Genomic DNA, 18,069 nt, shown 5'->3' with positions numbered 1-18,069 from the left:
GGGATCCTTTTAAATAAACAAATAAAGAAATTATAGCGTTTGTATAAATGCAGTAGTGTCACATATGTGTAAAGTATTTTAAATGTGACTGGTGTGCTCCTTAGATAGCAGGAGTGAAGCCCAAATCAACAGTCAAAACAAAACAAGTGAATTCTCCCAACTGTATCAATAGTTTATTACATCCTATCTCATAAAAACTATTTGAATTATTTTACACGTATAAACACCGCAAATTGGTACATTTACAAATCTTCAACCATCCAAATTCTTACAAAAGGAACACTGTGATAGAGCAATACACAAGACGATCTATTATTACAAGGACTTCATGTATGTACTGTATGTTTGCATGAATGTATTTAGCATTATCAGTGTACACTTGTTTGTGATTTTATGTCCAAATGTAGCAGTCGAGCCTTTGCTTTCCAACAGATCTACACACACATTCACAAGATCAACATTTTGTACGTTAATCCAATTGAGATGATCGCGATTTAGGTAACCAAACCGACTGATGTGTAATACTGACAAACCAGAGCGAGTGAGCGGACTTTTCCAGAGTAAACTGTTAATTACTCAACATCATGAACTGCTTTTTGTACTTGTAATACCACAGAACAAGAAGTTGTACGACAAATTCCTATCATGCCCTAAAATAGTTTACTGTATGACTTAACATCAATCACAAGGACACTCCTTATTTTGACCTTTTTTTGTTAGTTTGTTTGGCCTCACTGCTAATTTGAATAGTAAATCAAGAGTGGCACACGCACACATGCAAATAAATTAACATGAAAAACGTAAACACATTTTCAAAATGAAGAAAAAAAACAAAAAAAAACTTTTTAGTTTTGAGTTTTAAAATGTGACTAAATTTTAAAAATAAATTAGCAGCTTAAATCATGGTACAGTCACATGAGTTGTTTACCACTAAAACTGGGGGATATAAACACATTTAGTCGTTTTTGCAGTAAAGGTACTAATGATACATTTTTCAGGCTGATCGAGTGGAGGCCGATAATTAATTTAACCAAATATAAATGTGCAATTTCAGAAGTGATAATATAACGGAGAAACAATTAAGAGACAAACAAAGAATACCCGGTGTCCTCTCTCTCTGGAGTTGCTGAGTAGTTCTGGATTTTATCGATTAAATGAACATTGAATTTTCCAAAATAACACATGGCGTCCCTTGTGCGCTCTCTGGACACCGGTGCTTTTGACGGAGGCAATGCTGATGTTTCTCGTGCAGCAGAGGTTCAAAACCCACGATCAGGTTTCTAACTTTCTTTTGGGGGCCGATTGAACTCCACATTCTGATGTCAGGTGTTGCAATATCCCTGTTGTCTCATTTGGCGGTGGAAATCGGTGATGCGGGCTCAGACGTTGCAGGCCGAGCCGAGCTCTGGTAGGTGCGCAGCAGCACTTTGTGCTTGGTGACGCTCTCTACGCGGCGGTTTTGCTGCTCCACCAGGAACTCCTTGAGCCGGCCGGAGGTGAAGGTGAGAGTCTGCCTCTTGAGCTTCATCAGGTACGAGTCCTGCAGCCAAGCCTGCGTGAAGCAGTCACGTGTGGTTGGACGGGCCCTGGACACACACAGAGATGGAGAATTTATTAGTTTGTCTTTCCTAAAAGAAATCTCTCATCTGCTTAACTATATCTGCCATCACCATGGGTAACTGCTTAACATCTTCTTGAGAAAAGCCGAGGCACTTTGGGACACATTGGGGTAAAGTTTAGTTTGGTCAAACTTGGCCATCAGGATTTTGGATTCAACTTGTTGAGGATTCTTGTCTTCAAAGGGAAGCTGGCCACTAAGCCTGGTAAAAGAGAGACAAAACAAGGATTGGAGGCTAAATACCAAAAACTAACTCCACCACCTCCAATCTTAAGCAACAAAAAGAAATATCTTACATGATGTAGGTAACAACTCCAACAGCCCAGATATCAGCAGGAGGACCAACAACTTCACCTTTGACTGTCTCGGGAGCTTGGACCACACATGTCAAAAAGATCAAAGATTATTTTAGAGGAGCCTTATCTAATAGTGAACTTTTTTCTGAAATATACTGCAGGTAAAGCTGGTGCTTCTCCTCACCCATGTACTCCAGTGTTCCCAGCCCAGAGTCCTGCCGTCTCAGGTTGAGGGGGTTGAAACTCTGAGCACTGCCAAGGTCCACAATCTTGATGATGTTGAGGTTGGTCACCATGATGTTGTCCGGTTTGAGGTCCAAGTGGAGGACACGATTGTTATGGAGGTACTCCACAGCTTGGAGAACCTGGACCAGGTAAACCACCACGTCGTCCTCAGAGTAGCGAAACCTGCGGGGAGTAGAAACACAAGCCGTGACGCTTTATTAACAGCTATATGCTGATGAAAACAATTTAAACCAAAAACATTATTTTAAATTAATCTTTTCAGTTTTAATCCTGCTAAAAGAATGCAAGTAAAAGGTCTTGTGTACCGGTACACCCTCCTACCTGTCAATGAGGCTGTAGAGCAGCTCTTTGCCTGTGCAGTACTCCGATACCAGCACCAGGTAGCGTGGTGTGACGTAGGCCTCATGCAGAGCCATGATCTTTTCGTTGTGAAGGGATTTTAGGATTTCATACTCCTTAAGGACTTCCTGCTTGCTCTCCTGACTGTAAGGAATGATCTTTGCCATGTACATCTTACCCGTGGCGTTCTCTCTGCACTCACGGAGCACCCCGAATCGACCCCTAGCAAAAGGACACACAACAGGTATTGCAGCAAAATATGCCAATGAATAATTCACCTGGTACATAGATGCTGTAAAGCAGGGGTGTCAAATGTGCGGCCCCCGAAAGAGATTTTCATGCGGCCCGCGAGAAGTTTCCAACGCAAAAAAACGAAATGTTAGTTTACTAAAAAGGAAGGCATAAATAATTGCCCTGAATCGCAGCATATCCGATAATATGTTTCTTCTACAAATCCATCGTTATTCCACAAATAGAGCAGTTTGACATTTTTTTCGTTTTCTAGAATGCATTTGCCGATTTTATTTCTTTGTAGACGGTCGTTTATTTTTATTAACTGACTACTATTATATATTTTCGCAGGAAGAATATCACTGCTAAAAAAGATGATGGAAGATATTTATTCGGAGAATTTCAGTTTTGAATACGAGGATAGTGACAAAGTAAAACAGTTAAAAGAGAAGTGCTGACTTTTTCGTCACACTGGCATAAATATCCGCACCAATTTTTTAAAATAAATACACTTAATTGTACTGGAAAAATCTCTAAATCACAAAGAAACACTCGGATGTAATAAGAAAGATTTTGCTTTTAATTAAATTTCCTATAAAAAAGCGAAATATAAAAAAAACATAGGCTACTTGTTTCTGTTTATCTTTGTAAAATGATATTAAAAGTATCTTACATAATTTGAAAAAAAATGAGAAATTTCAAGAAAAGATCCTGAAGAAATATATTTTACATAATTAGAGTGTAAAGAAAGTGCATATTTCCTTTAAAATTAACTAAACTGATATTGGATTAGATAACAATAGTAAAAAAAAAAAAGAATTAGAATTCCTACATCTTCAACAAAGAGCAGATCGACCCTGAACTCCTCAAATTCAGTTCCAAATAAATTATTTATAGTAGTCCAAATCTGTCTCACCTGGCTTTCTCATCCAGGAAAGTGTATGGTTTCTGTGGGATTCCCTGTCGTAGAGCCGTGGAGGGGGTGCTGCGTCCGGAGGGAGTGCCTCTCGTGGGAGTGCTGGCCCCCTCTCCGAAGGGGCTCAGGCTGGAGGCCTGGAGTACTTGTGGAGTAAAGGCCACGGGGGTCAGGGCCACGCGAGCAGTGGCGGTGCTCACGGGGGCGTAACTGGGCACCGAGGCCAGCACTGGTTTTGTGGGGGTCGTAGGTGGGGTTACAAGAGGAGATATGGGTGGGGTCTGGGTCATAGGGGTCACCACGTTTATGGGACTCTGGGGTTTGGGCACAACAAAAGCGCTTTTGACTGTGGATGGAAAAGGAAGAGTGGTGCTTACTTTCTGAGCATCTTCGCCTGAAATTACTGATGGAGGATTTGCTTTAGAGCTCAAAGGCTCAGGAGATGGAGGGGGGGGAGTGACCACCGTCGTGGGTGATAGGGATGGAGCTTGAGGAGAGAATGCACCATCCTTTGGAGAAGCGGAGGTGAAGGATGTGGCTCTTGGGGCGCTGCTCTGGACTGATTTGATCTGAGGGAGTGTGGTGGAGGACGTAGGTCCTGGCCCAGGTGCGGCTGGGACTGTCTTTACGACGGCAACAGCAGGTGAAGCTCCTCCAGCTGTGTGACAGATCAAACACGTTCAGGATTTAGAGCATCTCTGTTGTCGTCATACATCTGTCATAATAGCTTTCGCGTCTCATTCTGTGAAACTGTGTTTCTTTAGCCATTCTCTTCATTATCTTGTATCAACTCATTTTGATAACTTTGTGTCTCAGTTTGGGAACAATATCTGGTCATTTTCCTTTCATAACAATATCTCAGCACGTTGGCCTGTACCGGTCTGTGATGTGAGATAATCTTGCACCAGCGTCTGTGTGCATTTTGCATATTTTCTCTGGTGATAATTTAACTTTGTGGATATTTTATAGCCCCATTTTGAATATTTCCTACATCTGCCTATTGTGTCTCTTCTTGGTTATTTTGCATCTCTTCACAGTAATTAAGCATCTTTACTTTGTGGTTTTGCATTTCATTTTGCATTTCTCTGGAGCCAATCCGTGTCGTATTTTGACAATGTGAGTTGAATTTCTGTCCTAGTAGTTTTTACATCTCTGTATTTTTATTTATCTGCCACAGGACAAACCCTGCCTTACTCTTTTAGTCCATGGGCCAGAGCCCAAAATTTAACTTGTCAGTACCCCTCAAAGTGACAAAACTTAATTATGATTTTTGAAAAGATCCATGTCTATAGATTATATTTTGGTATGATAACCCTTCCTGAGTGGCAGCTGGATCATAGTTATCAGCTCATGAAGTTACCCACCCCCATCAGAAAATTACATTTTAGATGCTGGTGCATATCCTGGTTTAGACACATGTACAGGATATCTGTCAATGTTTCACAATATTGTCTTTGGTATCATTTTAAAGGGGACCTTTTAAGCATTCATTCAAGCTAAGATGTGAATCTTTCTGACCAACATAGAGGTCACTGCAGCTCTTTAAACTATAAACAACACACATTTGTACACAATTTTGGCCTAAATGATATACTATGTTTTAGCCCTGTGTCATCTAGGAACAACAGAGACACAAAATACAAAACTGGAATACTCACAGGACCCCTTTAAAATGATACCAGAGACAATATATTGAAACATTGACAGATATCCTGTACATGAGTCTAAACCAGGATACGCACCAGCATCTAAAATGTAATTTTCTGAACTTCATGAACTGATAACTATGATCCAGCTGCCACTCAGGAAGGTTATCATACCAAAATATCATCTACAGACATGGATCTTTTCAAAAATTATAAGCAAGTTGTCACCTTGAGTGGTGCTGATATCTGGTCTGGCCCATGGACTATCTAGGCCTTTGCGTCCATGTCTGCTAGTGATGATCCTGGCTGTTTCTGCCGCTGCAGCAGCGTTTTTAGTCCCTTGTGTTACCTGATGGGTCCAGGCTGACTGGAGCAGAGCAGCTGCTGTACGGTCCCTGTCCCGCCTTGTTGACGCAGGACACTCTGAACTCAAACGTGCCCCCTGCTGGCAGGTCGGTGACGTTGTAGTAGCAGTCAGCAACTCCGGTGGCAACCGTGACCCACGTAGATTCACCTGCAGGACACAGGAGACACAAAGTCAACTTCATTTTAATAATTTCATTTTATTCAGCTCAATAATACTTTACAGCTCCTGGAAGGGACACAATTATATATGTTGCAGTAACTGTCTATCTGGTATGGTTTATAGCTCCAGTATATGGTTACAGGAACTTCATTCATATCATGTGGTTACAAGTTTTATGGTCAGGCTATGAAGTTACACATAAAAGTTGGTATGTTGAAATAGTCTCTTTGGACAAACATCCTGCAGTTCAAAATCTAAACACTAGATGGCAGCGTTGATACGCTCATAAACTGGAGATCTGGGCACAGATAAGTCCACATTGAAAAATGATCATAGTTTCTTATTTCCTTTGAAGAAATAAATAAACAAAACCTAATTAAAATATAATTAAAGCAGTGACATTAGTGCGTCTGGAAAAGGTTAAACCCGATGGAAATAACAATGTAAGAATAGATCAATAACTGTTGCAAATTCTGAGTCAACTAATTTAACTTTATGTGACTTCATTATCTGCTACTTTAAGAAATATTGATGATCCATTGTGTAAAATAACAAATAGCTCCGACATTAGCAGAGGCATCATTATTATTCTAGAGAGAATTGACTCATTTTATTTAAATGTGAGGCGTCTGTGGATGTAGGCTCTAATTTCCCCACGGCGATTGCTAAATTAAGTAAAAAAAGCCAATCATTTTCTCAGTTCTTCAAACACTTGCCTCCTCAGAGCATGAACACATTCAAAACCATTTTCTCCCTCATGAGGGACGTCACAGTGAGACCAGCAAATAAAGGTAACGTGGTTTAAACCCACACAGAAGTACAAGTTTAGACGGATGAGGTTTTTCTGATTCACTCACCCTTTATTTTTCTTTCCAGGGAGTAGCTGCACTGGGACTTGGTGTCCGCCGGCTTCCACAGCACCAGAGCCGTGTTGTTGTACGTCTGAGCCACTTCGGGGGTCCCTGGTCGTTTTGGGATGCCTGTGAGAAGAGCAGCAGGATGGCAACAAAGTAGTTGAGTATTTGCTGGAAAAAGGCATGCAAAGTTGCAGAAAATATCCAAAAATAATGTTTTTTTTTTCCTCCGATATCAAAAAAGTAAGATTTCTTATGTTCATTTTTAAGATTTTTTATTTGTGTGTGCAGTGTTTTAACAATATTAGTGTTTTTAAGACAGTATTAACACGTAATGAATGTGCATGATACATTCTGCACTATGACTCCAATGCTCCAGTTTCTTTAGTGTGTTCAAGCATGATCACATCAGAGAAATGCTGAGTAGTTTGATCGATCGGCCTTCACACTGTGTAAGCTGCTCTTGCACTTATTGTATTTCTATAGCTGAGTTTATTTCTGTCTTGGCACTAAGACGCAGAATATAATCATTTATTTCTATGAAAACACAATTGTACTCTTCAAAAAACAAAAACAATTCAAATAAATGAGTGGATTTTGTTCTCGAACTCTCTTATTTGGTTAAAGACACTAAAACGGAGTTATTCCTACAAAAAAAAAGAAGAACAACAAAAACATAAGTATTAATAATCAGACATTAATAATTAATGCCTGAAATAAATACAAGTAAATGTTCAAAGCCATGATGAATAGTTCAAACACAAATCAACAGAATTACATTTCCCAGGGCGGCCTCTAAAACCCTCATTAGTGTGCATGTAATTTAAACTCTCCTGCTCTCATTATACCCTCTTGATGCTAAGCATGACTGGAGGTTGGGATCTGACCTGGCACAGCTGATTCCAATTATCATTAACATGATTGCAAAAATAATAAAAACAAACATCTGCCTTTATTAGATGACAAATGAGAAAAACAAAAAAAAATGAATTCAGTTAATCTGCTGTAAAATTAATCTGCTTCCATGAACATTAATTGCAGCTGTATTAATATTCATACCATTTCCTTGAAAGGCTTATAAGCAGTTGTTCTCACTGTGTGATAATTAGCTGTGTTGACACAAAAAGCTTTCCATTTCCACTCCCCGTTCTCTGCATCCTTCAGCAGAGGAAGAAAAGAAAGCACTTACAGGCTATGGAGAGCGTGCAGGAGGTGGTGACAGTAGCTATAGGGTTTTTCGCTACGCACTCATAAACTCCAGCGTCCCTGTGGCTGGACTTATAGATCTTGAGGAGCTGCCTGCCGTCTACAGGAGACATCAGCTTCATCCTGTCGTCCGTCACCTCCAACGGTTTCCGGTCTGCAACGGACAAATATGCAGGTAGTTTAGCAGCGGTCATGGAGAGGGTTCCTGTTCAACAACTGTGCTAGGGCTGGAATGAAGATGACCTTTCATCCACGCGATGCTTGGAGGTGGACTGCCAGCTGGAAGGCAGCTCAGAGTGACAGGCCCCCCCTCTAGTAAGACGTTGTCTCTCAGTTTGATGTGGAACACTGGTGCAAAATCGGATGTGGAGCGGATGAACTGCTGGCCTTTTGTCAAACCCTCTTCTTTTGGTGCAGACGTGGGCAGATCAGTTTGGGAGGACGTTTGGGAGGGAGTTTTGTCCTTCTTTGCTCTTGTCAAGCCCCATCTGTCCCACCGTGACCTCCTCTCGCCCTCTGGGGCTTTTTCAGACTGCATGCTCGACGCAGATTCAATGGAGTCCTTGGATGCAGAAGTGGCGGTCTGTTTGGCGAGCTGATTCTCAGGGATGCCCATTCCTTTGAGCCCGCGACCCTCGGACTGAGAGTGGCGGTGGCGAGCAAACAGGGGTGTGCTCCGACTCTCTGGGTCTCCTTTTCTCTCCTCGGACTGACTGCGGATTTTTGTGGATATTTCTGCCACTTTGTTCTCAAATCTCTGACGCATCGCCAGGACAGGAGAGTCTGGGACATTATTAAGACTTTTTTGAACCAAGTCTTTCTGACTTCCCCCAGCTTCTTTAGCCTTCCTTTCCTCAGACTGACTTCTTATCTTGGCAGAGATTCCGGCCACTTTGGACTCAAACTTGCGTCTCATGGCAGAAACGGAGGACTCGTCGGCCTTCCTCTGCTCTCTCTCGTCCGGCTGCTTGTGTGTCCCTGCAACACTCAGGTCTTTTGCATCCAGGGACTTACTGCGACCAACAGCCCATGAAACCCTCTTGCTTACAGCAGGTTCCTGCACGTTCTCTTGCTTTTCATCCTTTGCCTTCTCCCCCTTTTCAGTAGATGACGACCGTTTTCCTCGCATCGAAAACCTTCCAATAAGACTGAGGCCCGAGTCCCGCTCTACCCCTCTTAAATCTTGAACAGATTTGGATTTTTCCTGCAGTCCTTTGGAAACCATCTCAAGAGGTGCCCCCCTGGGCCCCGGCCTGTAAATATCCTCGCCCCCTTCCGCCTTGCGGTCCAGTACGGGCGACTTCTCCTCGGATTTGTTTCCGGTCAGTTTGCGAAGGCCTCGTGTGAGAGAAGACTCCCGCTTCTTAAACCTGGCTTCAAAGACCTCCTCTGAATCGATGTCTTTGATGTCTGTCCTGAGTACGGGGGGGCGGGGGACGGCAGGAGGATTGGGGATTGATGAAGAGGAGGCAGAACCGGCGGCTCTGTCGCTGCTTGCTACTTTGGCAAAAACTGCGGGATGTTCAGGTGATGCAAAGGCATCTCTAGACTTTATATCACCCGTCTTCGCTTTAGATCGGCCCCTGCTAGACATTCTACTCGGCTCTGCAACAGCTTGAGTGCCTCCTTCATGTGCAAATTGTTTATTATTTTGTGGTGTTTCCTCATGAAACCGAAACACCCGATCGCCTTTACTCTCTTCCTCTTCATCATCATCCTCCTCTATTACAATGATAGGAGTAATAACAGACGGAGATCTCTCAGATTCCACTACATCTTCCTTTTCCACTTGAGTTTTGGTCCTTTTCTCTGTCCTCGCATCTACATCCTCATGTTTTTTCACATTGTTCTGTTTTTGATGTTGGTCCAAGTTTGCTGGTGTCGGGAACACAAAGGAGGTTTTCTCTCTCGGTGAGGGGGACTCCAGTGTTTGTTCTCCCAGTGCAGACATTGAGGTTGCCTCTCGGAGTATCTTCCCATCTAGGGGAGCATTAACCGCGGAGGGAATCTCTAAAGGGGCTCCAAACCTGCGGTGCATGGGCATGGGCTCAGAGTCCTGAGTGAAGGACACACTTTTGCGTAAAACTTTGGTCTTTGGCATGTCCTCTCCCGGACTCTCAGAAGACGCTGCTCTGGTGAGAGTCGACTGCACAGCTCTGGATCGCCTCAAATTTCGATCTAGAGATCCTGTCCGCCTCTCATCGTCCATGCCGAGGGTTTCAAACAAGGGCCCTCGGAGGCCGCTCATCTTTTTATCCATGTTCCCTCCCCTGAGCAGCCGCTGTCTCATCAGTTCCAGTTTTAGGGCATACTCCTCCTGACTCGCAGGCCCAGGGCTCGGGCTCCGATGGGGTAGCTCCATAGAAACAGCTTTTTTCAGGCTGTTGTTGATTCCCGTTGAGTTCTTATCTGCATTTTCCTCCTCTGGGTCAATGTGGAGAAGCAGCGCTGAATCAGCAGAGCTGCCTCTCCTCATCGTGGCGCGCCTGCTTCTTGTCTGTGTTTCATCAGACTCCACACTTGATTCTTTTTTAAGGGCGACTTGCCTGCTATCCCCCATCTTCTTCTCATCGAGCATTTCTTCTTCACCTTTAATCTTTTGACAAGCACCTTCTCCAGTGCCTGTTGGATCCATCACGTCTGTTTTTCTTGACCCATCAGCAACAACACCTAGATGTCTAACATCTTCATCCCCTGGGATCTCATTAAGGGAAACCCTGGAACTGGAGAAGGCCATGGACAGTGGCATAGGACTGAAGGGGAGCTCGTCCACATCTGCATCCGAGTCGGACGAGGACGAGGGCGGGGGGGAGCCTTCTTTTAAATGCCGGGGCACCGCTATGGAGATGTGGTTAGACGAGTCGTTCAGGAGCTCTGGGATGGACCGCATCACCATTTTGGATTTGTAGCTGATAAGAGACCGCTGAAAAGAATCGACAGATGACAATGTGGGGTGATTGCATAGTCTAATCTTATTTGCAAAAACTCTAGTCAATGATAACAAAAGCAATTCTGTCCTGAAAAAATGTGATAAATCCATCCGTATAAATACTACCCTGACTCTCAATTTCAAAAATGCTTTGAGATATTGCAAGGGCCGGATCAAATCACTTCATTATCTTTCTGCAACATTCCTAAAGAACTCTGTCAGTCTCATCCTGACGGCTCACCTGCCATCGTCTTCTTAAAAGCACTTGCTTCAGCATCGCTGTGCTGATGCTCTTGTTTGTTGGTGACTGCAAAACACAACAGGGAAGTCATCATGAACCTCAGTAGGGAAGTAAATACATCTTTGATGCAGGCAGGCAGAATTTCTAAATGACAGCTCACCTTGAACCATGGGTGGCGAAGGCACTCAGTGGCGCTGGGCCTCCTATTTAAATATAAATAAAGGACATTTAACAGTTTATATTATTTTAAACTTGTATTGAAACTAAAGCTGGTAAAACCAAATATTTGAATAGTTTGTTATGAGTTACTAAGGTGCTCACAGTCTGTCCACTACTAAAAGCTTGATGACAAATCCCTTTGCTTCTTTGCAGAGGTCAGAAAACATGCGCTCCTCGAAGGCGACGTTGTAGTTGCGGATGTTTAAGGCGGTGGCTCTGTCATTCTCCCCAGCAAACGGAGAAACCCCGGTAAGGCTAAAACACAAAAACAATATAACCGAATCAGCTTTTTCTTTGTTGACATATTGATTTTTCTATGACAAATGTTCCAGTAAGAAGCTTATTTGACGTACCAGAGGTAAACGATGACACCAGCAGGCCTGTGGGGGAGGATGACAGTGGAACAACATAAAAATGTACAAAAGGCACTTGTAACATTGTTGCTCATGGCACAGAAGTGCTGTAACAGGGAGCAGGTGGCCTACCATATGTCTGTTGCTGTGGAAACGGGGGTCTGGTTAACAATCTCTGGTGCCACAAACTCCGGCGTGCCATATTTGCAGTAGTACTCCTCTGAGGGCTCTAATTTCATGGCATTTCCAAAGTCACAAATCCGGATATCATCACTGCCGGGACGTGCCATCAGGATATTGTCAGGCTGCAGAAGATGCACATAAAAACAGTGTTTGGATTTATTTTTATTCATTTATTTCGTGCATGGTAGTGCATAGTTTGACAATATTACAGTAGTACATTTGTACACTTCAATCTACACACCCATGACCAAAAAGGAGCAGGATGAAGACAGGTCTTATTTTACCTGCCCCTTATTCAATACCAAAACAAAAAGAACAGTCAATGTAACCAATATTTACAATAAAATATACACTTAAATAGAAACCAACCACATATATCAATAGTACTGTTTAAGTCCCAGCCTATTCATGATCATATAACTTAAATATTTTATCTTTATACATTTTTTTGAACCTAAGTAAATTTGTACATTCCTTTAAATCATTCTGTAGAGCGTTCCACAGTTTTACTCCCACAACCGATATACACATCTGCTTGAGAGTGGTCCTTGCATACTGATGTTTGAAATTATATTTCCTTCTATTATCTATAACTTCTGGATTCGAAAAAACAAACAACTGCTGTAGATTTATTGGTAATACTTTTCTTTGGATTCTTTTTCTTGGATGTAAAAAAACAAAACAAACCTAAGAGTCCCCCTACTGTTTAGATGGAGAGTTACCTTTATATCGAGATGAGCAATATTTTTATGGTGAAGATAGAGAAGGCCCTCCAAAATCTGTTGAACGCTACTGCGGATCTGCAACGTGAAGCATAAGGCAAGAAACGGTGAAGTCATGTTACATAATACCAGCGCAGTGCAGTCGGCAGGAGCACACCAACCTCCCATTCCATGACTGTCGTTTTCTTGGCCATTCTCTCCAGCAGCTCCTCGTGACATCTTTGCATATCAGTTCAGGAAAAAAAGAAGAAGAAGAAATCCAAGTGGTAGGTGCATGAGAAATGAATTATAAATGAGCAAGACTCCTACACATCAGATCTCTTAGTAATTCCACTCAGCAGCGATGAGTCAGAGAAGAGGAGCTGGGCTGCTTCATTCATGCCTCCAGGGGACTACAGAAGACGTTCGCTTTGGATCTTGCGTTGGAGATGCATTTAAGTGTACTTTTATTTGACAATCGAGCAGCTGTCGCAGTTCTGGGAAAAGTTCAGTACATTCTGGATCGCAGAAAGAAAAAAACTTCAAGTAATACATAAAAGTGACACTCAGATTTCATACCGTGACAAGAAAATTGGATTAAAAGGATACAACTCTGTGATGAGCACCACCACGTTCTTCTTCTCAAAAGCATCGTGAAAGTACAGAATCCTCTCATTGTCCAGCTGAGCCAGCAGATCCATCTCCCTGAGAGCCGAGGCTTTCCTCTTCTTCCGGGCAGAAATGAACTTGGCAGCAAATTCGGTCTTTTCTTTCTTCAGTGTCACTCTCTTCACATAGGAAAAGGCCCCCCTGCAGCAGCAGCGACACGACATTCACAGGATTACTTTCCTCTTGTTTGTTGTGTTCAATAACAGATGTAACAACATGATACTAAATGACCAATAAATCTCATAAACTCAATAGTCACCGTTCAGAATATTGTAATTCAAGTGGATTGACTGAGAAAGATGCGTCTGCACATTTTGTTGGGTGTATTTCACGTTTAAAAACATTTTCCCTGATGACAGCCTGGGAGGAGCTAGTAGCTCGAGGGGCAGCTGGTTACATGAGGCTGCATGAAATCCCCTGGTTGATGCATGAAATAGCAGAGCAACATTCACGGCAGAGTAAAACATGAGAGACGTTCAAAAGCAAAAGTGGGTTTCAAAGAGCTAAAAAAGAAAGAAAGTGGGCTGTGAGCTGAAATCTGAAGGGTATAACAGACAACTGTGCATTGCAGACACTTGGAGATGAATCCCTAATTAGGGCCCGAGCACTTACAGTGCGAAGGCCCTATTGTATCTGTAGGAGATGTTCTCGTTTTTATTTTTATCCTCATTTTTATTTTTCAGACGAAAGGAGGGCCTTTTTGGCCCCTAAACGTGCCCCAAAAGTCACCAAATTTTGCAAGCAAGCCAGGCCTGGCGAAAAAATTTGATATTTAATGGTTTGCATTAATGGGCGTGGCCTAATGGCTCAACAGCGCCCCCTAGAAAACTTTGTGCCTCAAGCCCCACAATACGGTTTGACGTACATGCACGAAAATCAGTACACACCTGTATCATGTCGCAACTTAAAGAAAAGTCTCTTGGCGCCATGGCCAAAACCCAACAGGAAGTCGGCCATTTTGAATTAATCATGTAATTTTGACGCAATCTCTGCTATTTCTTCGGCAGTTAATGCGGCCCGAACCGTAACGTGCACCCAGGTGTGTTATACATCAAAATGTGCGTCTCGATCCTGCGACGATGCGCATTACTTTTCTCAGTCAAAAGCGTTACCGTAGCGATGCTAGATGCGAAAATGCGCCCCCCCCCCCGCCTCATCTGATTGGTCCATATGTGATAGTTCCTATTTTCTGCAATAACTTTTGAATGATTTGACATAAAGAGTCGTGGGTGGTGTCATCAGACTCGGTTTTGAGTCCTTGACCATAATTGGTGAAAATTGCACACGCGAGGGCCCGTTCATCGCTACTTGCAGCTTTAATTTTCTTTTTCTTCCTTTGGGTTTGACAACTCGACCTCTCACTGTGTCTTCATCTGTGTCATGCACCACCATTAAGTTTCTTGGTCTTTTTACCAGATCGTGTCCTAGCTGCTGATCTGGTTTCACAGTATTTTAGTTCTGTAGTCTTTTCCTCAGGCTCTGATATGCAGAGCTGTTTGCTTTTGTTACTGATTTGGAAGCTGCATCCTTTCACCCCTAACTGAAGTCTTGGTGTGGTGCAGCGACACGGCAGACGCATTAATTACTGCACTCAGGGTGGTCCTACTGCGTTGTTGTAGTCAGGCATTTCTGAAAACATTGCATCAGATCCAAGTTGGCAACTCAAAAAGCAAGAAAGAATTTTGGCTACCAGTCGCAAACATAAACTTAAGGAAGGTTGGCTGCTGATCTTTTCCTGAGATTAGGAGAAATTAATGTGAGGTAGATATGTTTATAAAGATTTGTGTATTGTATATCGATGCTACAGGAGAGAAGAAAAGTAGTCCTGCAGAACATTAACTTGGCATTTAAAGAATCTGGGCTAGCTCTCGGGCTTGGCTGCCCCGTAGATACTTAACCTAATTGAACCCCCCCACCCCCAAGGAATAAAGACAATCTGCAGTCCTCTGGAGGAGAGCAAGAACACACATCTCTGGGGATTTAAGGTCTTAAGTGGACGCTCCACTGATTAAATACTGTATGAGTCATGGACAATAATTGACATGAGGGGAACAAAGATTTGAGAGTTACCTGTTAGATTTGAGATGGGAGTATTTCATTGTTTATAAGAAAATCAGGGTTTAGCAAATTTAATAATAACTAACATGTAGTATAGTTGATTGGATATATGATGTGAAAAAGGCAGTAAGAGATATCTGAAGGCATTTGAAGATTGAGTTAAGAGATTCAAATCTCCTTTATTAGATTCATCTTATCCATGGTTTCCTCTTTATTTGTTTTGGGGGTTTTTTCATAAAGAATGGAGACTGCCACGTCTAGCTAACGTTAATCTTGAAGGAGATTTCCATGCTGGGTAGGGGTAGAGATCAATCTGAATTTCATTATGACGCTGCTGTGACTTCTGCTGGCTGGAAAAGACATTTTGTCCCCTGCCTCTTTTGCCATTCCAATGGCTCTCCAATCGACAGTAAATACCCGTTTCCACTGAGACGGACCAAAACAAATCATCTGTCGGCCGAGGCATTCGCTCCACTCCTGCCGGTGACTCATCTCTGGTTTCTGTGTGCTGTTGTGAGGCAGGTGCGTCCCCTCCCACCGGCCACCACCTCCCTCCCACAGGCCGACCCTGAGCTCCAGCAGCCGGCAAAACCAGCGAGGGGATGCGAGGCAGCACACTCACCTCCCTATCTCTTTGTGGATATCATAGTAATCTGCCAAATGCCTCATCCTCCTCAGAATGGTCCCCTCGTCTTCCATCGGCTCTGATGCTTGTCTTTGCTCTGCAGGGACCATAAGAAAGTTTATTCTGTGTGTTTTGGGGGCTGTAAATGTGTGTCGGCATAGCAACAGATGGTTTTGTACTGTAGTTTCAAACGCTTCGTAGTGTCACCCATGTGGTTCAGATATAAAGTACAATTTTCAGCTGGAATCATCTGATATTAATGCAATATGTTCTACAACTGTAAATTCAACAGTTCACACAAAATAAGATAAAAAGATACATTTATTCTGGTGCAAGTGTAATTTTATTTCTATTTTCATGGCACTTAATTCTCAACTGTACTGCAAAAACTCAAAATCTTACCAGGAATATTTGTCTTATTTCTAGTTAAAATGTCTAATTTTTAGTCAAAAAATCTCATTAAACTTAAAACAAGAGTCATTACCAGAAAGATAACTAATAACAATTTTCACCTGTTTCAGGTAAATTTTCACTTGAAATAAATAGGAAAATCTGCCAGTGCGACAAGATTTATCTTCTCATTACAAGCAAAAAAATCTTGTTCCACTGGCAGATTTTTCTACTTATTTTAAGTGAAAATCTACTTAAAACAGGTGAAAATTGTTGCTTTTTCCAGTGATGAGTCTTGTTTTAAGTGTAATGAGATTTTTTTTGACTAAAAATGAGACGTTTTAACTAGAAATAAGACAAATATTCTTGTTATGATTTTGGGTTTTTGCAGTGTGACTGAGAGTGCATTGAGTTTTCTCTTTTCTAGCATGCGTGTGTGTTTTTGTGGGGCAGACCTGTGTGGACTGTGAGCTCGGCCTTGCAGGTGTTGGGTCCGGCCAGGTTCTTGGCGGTGCAGGTATAAACTCCGGAGTGCTCTGGCTGAGCGTTGAGCACCACCAGGGAATACTCTGGATCGTCGTACACAAATGTGAAGTGTTTGCTCTCGGAGAGGAGGATGTCATCCTGCAGCAGACCCATTAAAAACACTCAAGTTAAACTTGCTGAAGATTAAACTGGCAGAAAACCTTGCTTGATTTTGAACATGATACCTTCAACCACAGAATATCTGGATCTGGCTTCCCTTCAACCACAACAGCCAAGCGTGACGTTTCTCCAACATGTATGTCCACATCCTCCATGATGGACTCAAATTTAGGAGGAACTAGAACATAGGGAGTAGACATTTATCCCAACAGGAAATACTCAGGGCTATATTAAAATCAGACTGTATATTTATGTTTTATACTTGTAACGCTTGATGACTGTAATCTTAATTTAATCTTTTTATGTAGACTAAATATAGAAGCAGCGCATGGACGTGGATGCTGACATTTTATCCTCTTTAATCCTTGAACTAATAATAAGAATACATTTGAAAGCACTAATGTCATTTTTAGAGAAGTTATTTTCAAATTAGTGATCCCTGTATTCAAAAATAGCTTTAAGATATTCAACCACAAGCTGCTTTCCTCGTTGGCGTGTCCTACCGCCTGTTGTAAGTTCTTTGAATTCACACTAAAATGCTAAATTTATCGTGTGGTGCTGTTCCTAAGCTGACCTGCCAGGGCCAGCTGGAGCGTGCAGAGGTCACTGCCAAACTGGTTACTGGCTGTGACCACCAGCTGACCGATGTCCGTGTTCTTGACCCGCTGGATCTTCAGGCTGTGCTGATCGTCGTCTGGCATGCTCATCTCGAACGCTCCTGCTCTCTGGACCAACGGCACACCCCTCCTGCAGGAAACCAGACAACACAGGCTCCATACACCTACAAAATGATCTCCAACACTTTATAACAAGAAGTCAATATGAAGACCTCCACATAAAACATTTGGATGAAGTGCTCTTAAGCGCCTTCTGTCTATCTAGATTCATTGTCTGTAAAGGGTAAGACACTGCAAGGATGTTTAAGAGATGTTTTTAATTTATAAAAAGCTCCCTGGATCGAATAAAATGTTTAAAAGTCAGCAGGAACAGGATCCTAAAAAATGTCTGTACAAGTTTGTTCTAGCTGAGTGACAGATAGTAAAAGATTGTGTCTGCTCTGAGCTCTCACATACACCACCTTATTAATCACTATATACGTGATGGTTTTAAACATATTCTCTAAGCTTCAGTGCGTCTTAGTGTTTGCACGATTCAGTTTGCTTTGTACACAAAACCAT

General features: G+C 42.4%; 1 protein-coding gene across 1 annotated transcript in view; it reads right to left on the bottom strand.

Moving 5' to 3' along the window:
- Positions 1-158: 158 nt before the first annotated feature.
- spega (striated muscle enriched protein kinase a) overlaps positions 159-18,069 on the bottom strand; it is a 50,848-nt gene continuing 32,937 nt past the window's right edge. The window contains exons 21-42 of the mRNA XM_061716145.1: positions 17,466-17,638; positions 16,957-17,069; positions 16,702-16,870; positions 15,854-15,953; positions 13,114-13,314; positions 12,687-12,744; positions 12,526-12,603; positions 11,753-11,925; positions 11,621-11,647; positions 11,370-11,522; positions 11,209-11,251; positions 11,049-11,114; positions 8,122-10,801; positions 7,862-8,032; positions 6,676-6,798; positions 5,642-5,806; positions 3,647-4,304; positions 2,482-2,721; positions 2,099-2,322; positions 1,915-1,990; positions 1,671-1,820; positions 159-1,586 (exon numbers count right to left, since the gene is read on the bottom strand). Coding sequence (XP_061572129.1) covers positions 1,349-1,586; positions 1,671-1,820; positions 1,915-1,990; positions 2,099-2,322; positions 2,482-2,721; positions 3,647-4,304; positions 5,642-5,806; positions 6,676-6,798; positions 7,862-8,032; positions 8,122-10,801; positions 11,049-11,114; positions 11,209-11,251; positions 11,370-11,522; positions 11,621-11,647; positions 11,753-11,925; positions 12,526-12,603; positions 12,687-12,744; positions 13,114-13,314; positions 15,854-15,953; positions 16,702-16,870; positions 16,957-17,069; positions 17,466-17,638 — 6,079 coding nt within the window. The 3' untranslated portion in view covers positions 159-1,348. The remainder of the gene's footprint in view (positions 1,587-1,670; positions 1,821-1,914; positions 1,991-2,098; positions 2,323-2,481; positions 2,722-3,646; positions 4,305-5,641; positions 5,807-6,675; positions 6,799-7,861; positions 8,033-8,121; positions 10,802-11,048; positions 11,115-11,208; positions 11,252-11,369; positions 11,523-11,620; positions 11,648-11,752; positions 11,926-12,525; positions 12,604-12,686; positions 12,745-13,113; positions 13,315-15,853; positions 15,954-16,701; positions 16,871-16,956; positions 17,070-17,465; positions 17,639-18,069) is intronic.

The sequence above is a fragment of the Cololabis saira genome, chromosome 24 (genome assembly GCF_033807715.1).
Source record: "Cololabis saira isolate AMF1-May2022 chromosome 24, fColSai1.1, whole genome shotgun sequence".
NCBI classification, from domain to species: domain Eukaryota; kingdom Metazoa; phylum Chordata; class Actinopteri; order Beloniformes; family Belonidae; genus Cololabis; species Cololabis saira.
This window is presented reverse-complemented; position numbering and strand designations above follow the sequence as displayed.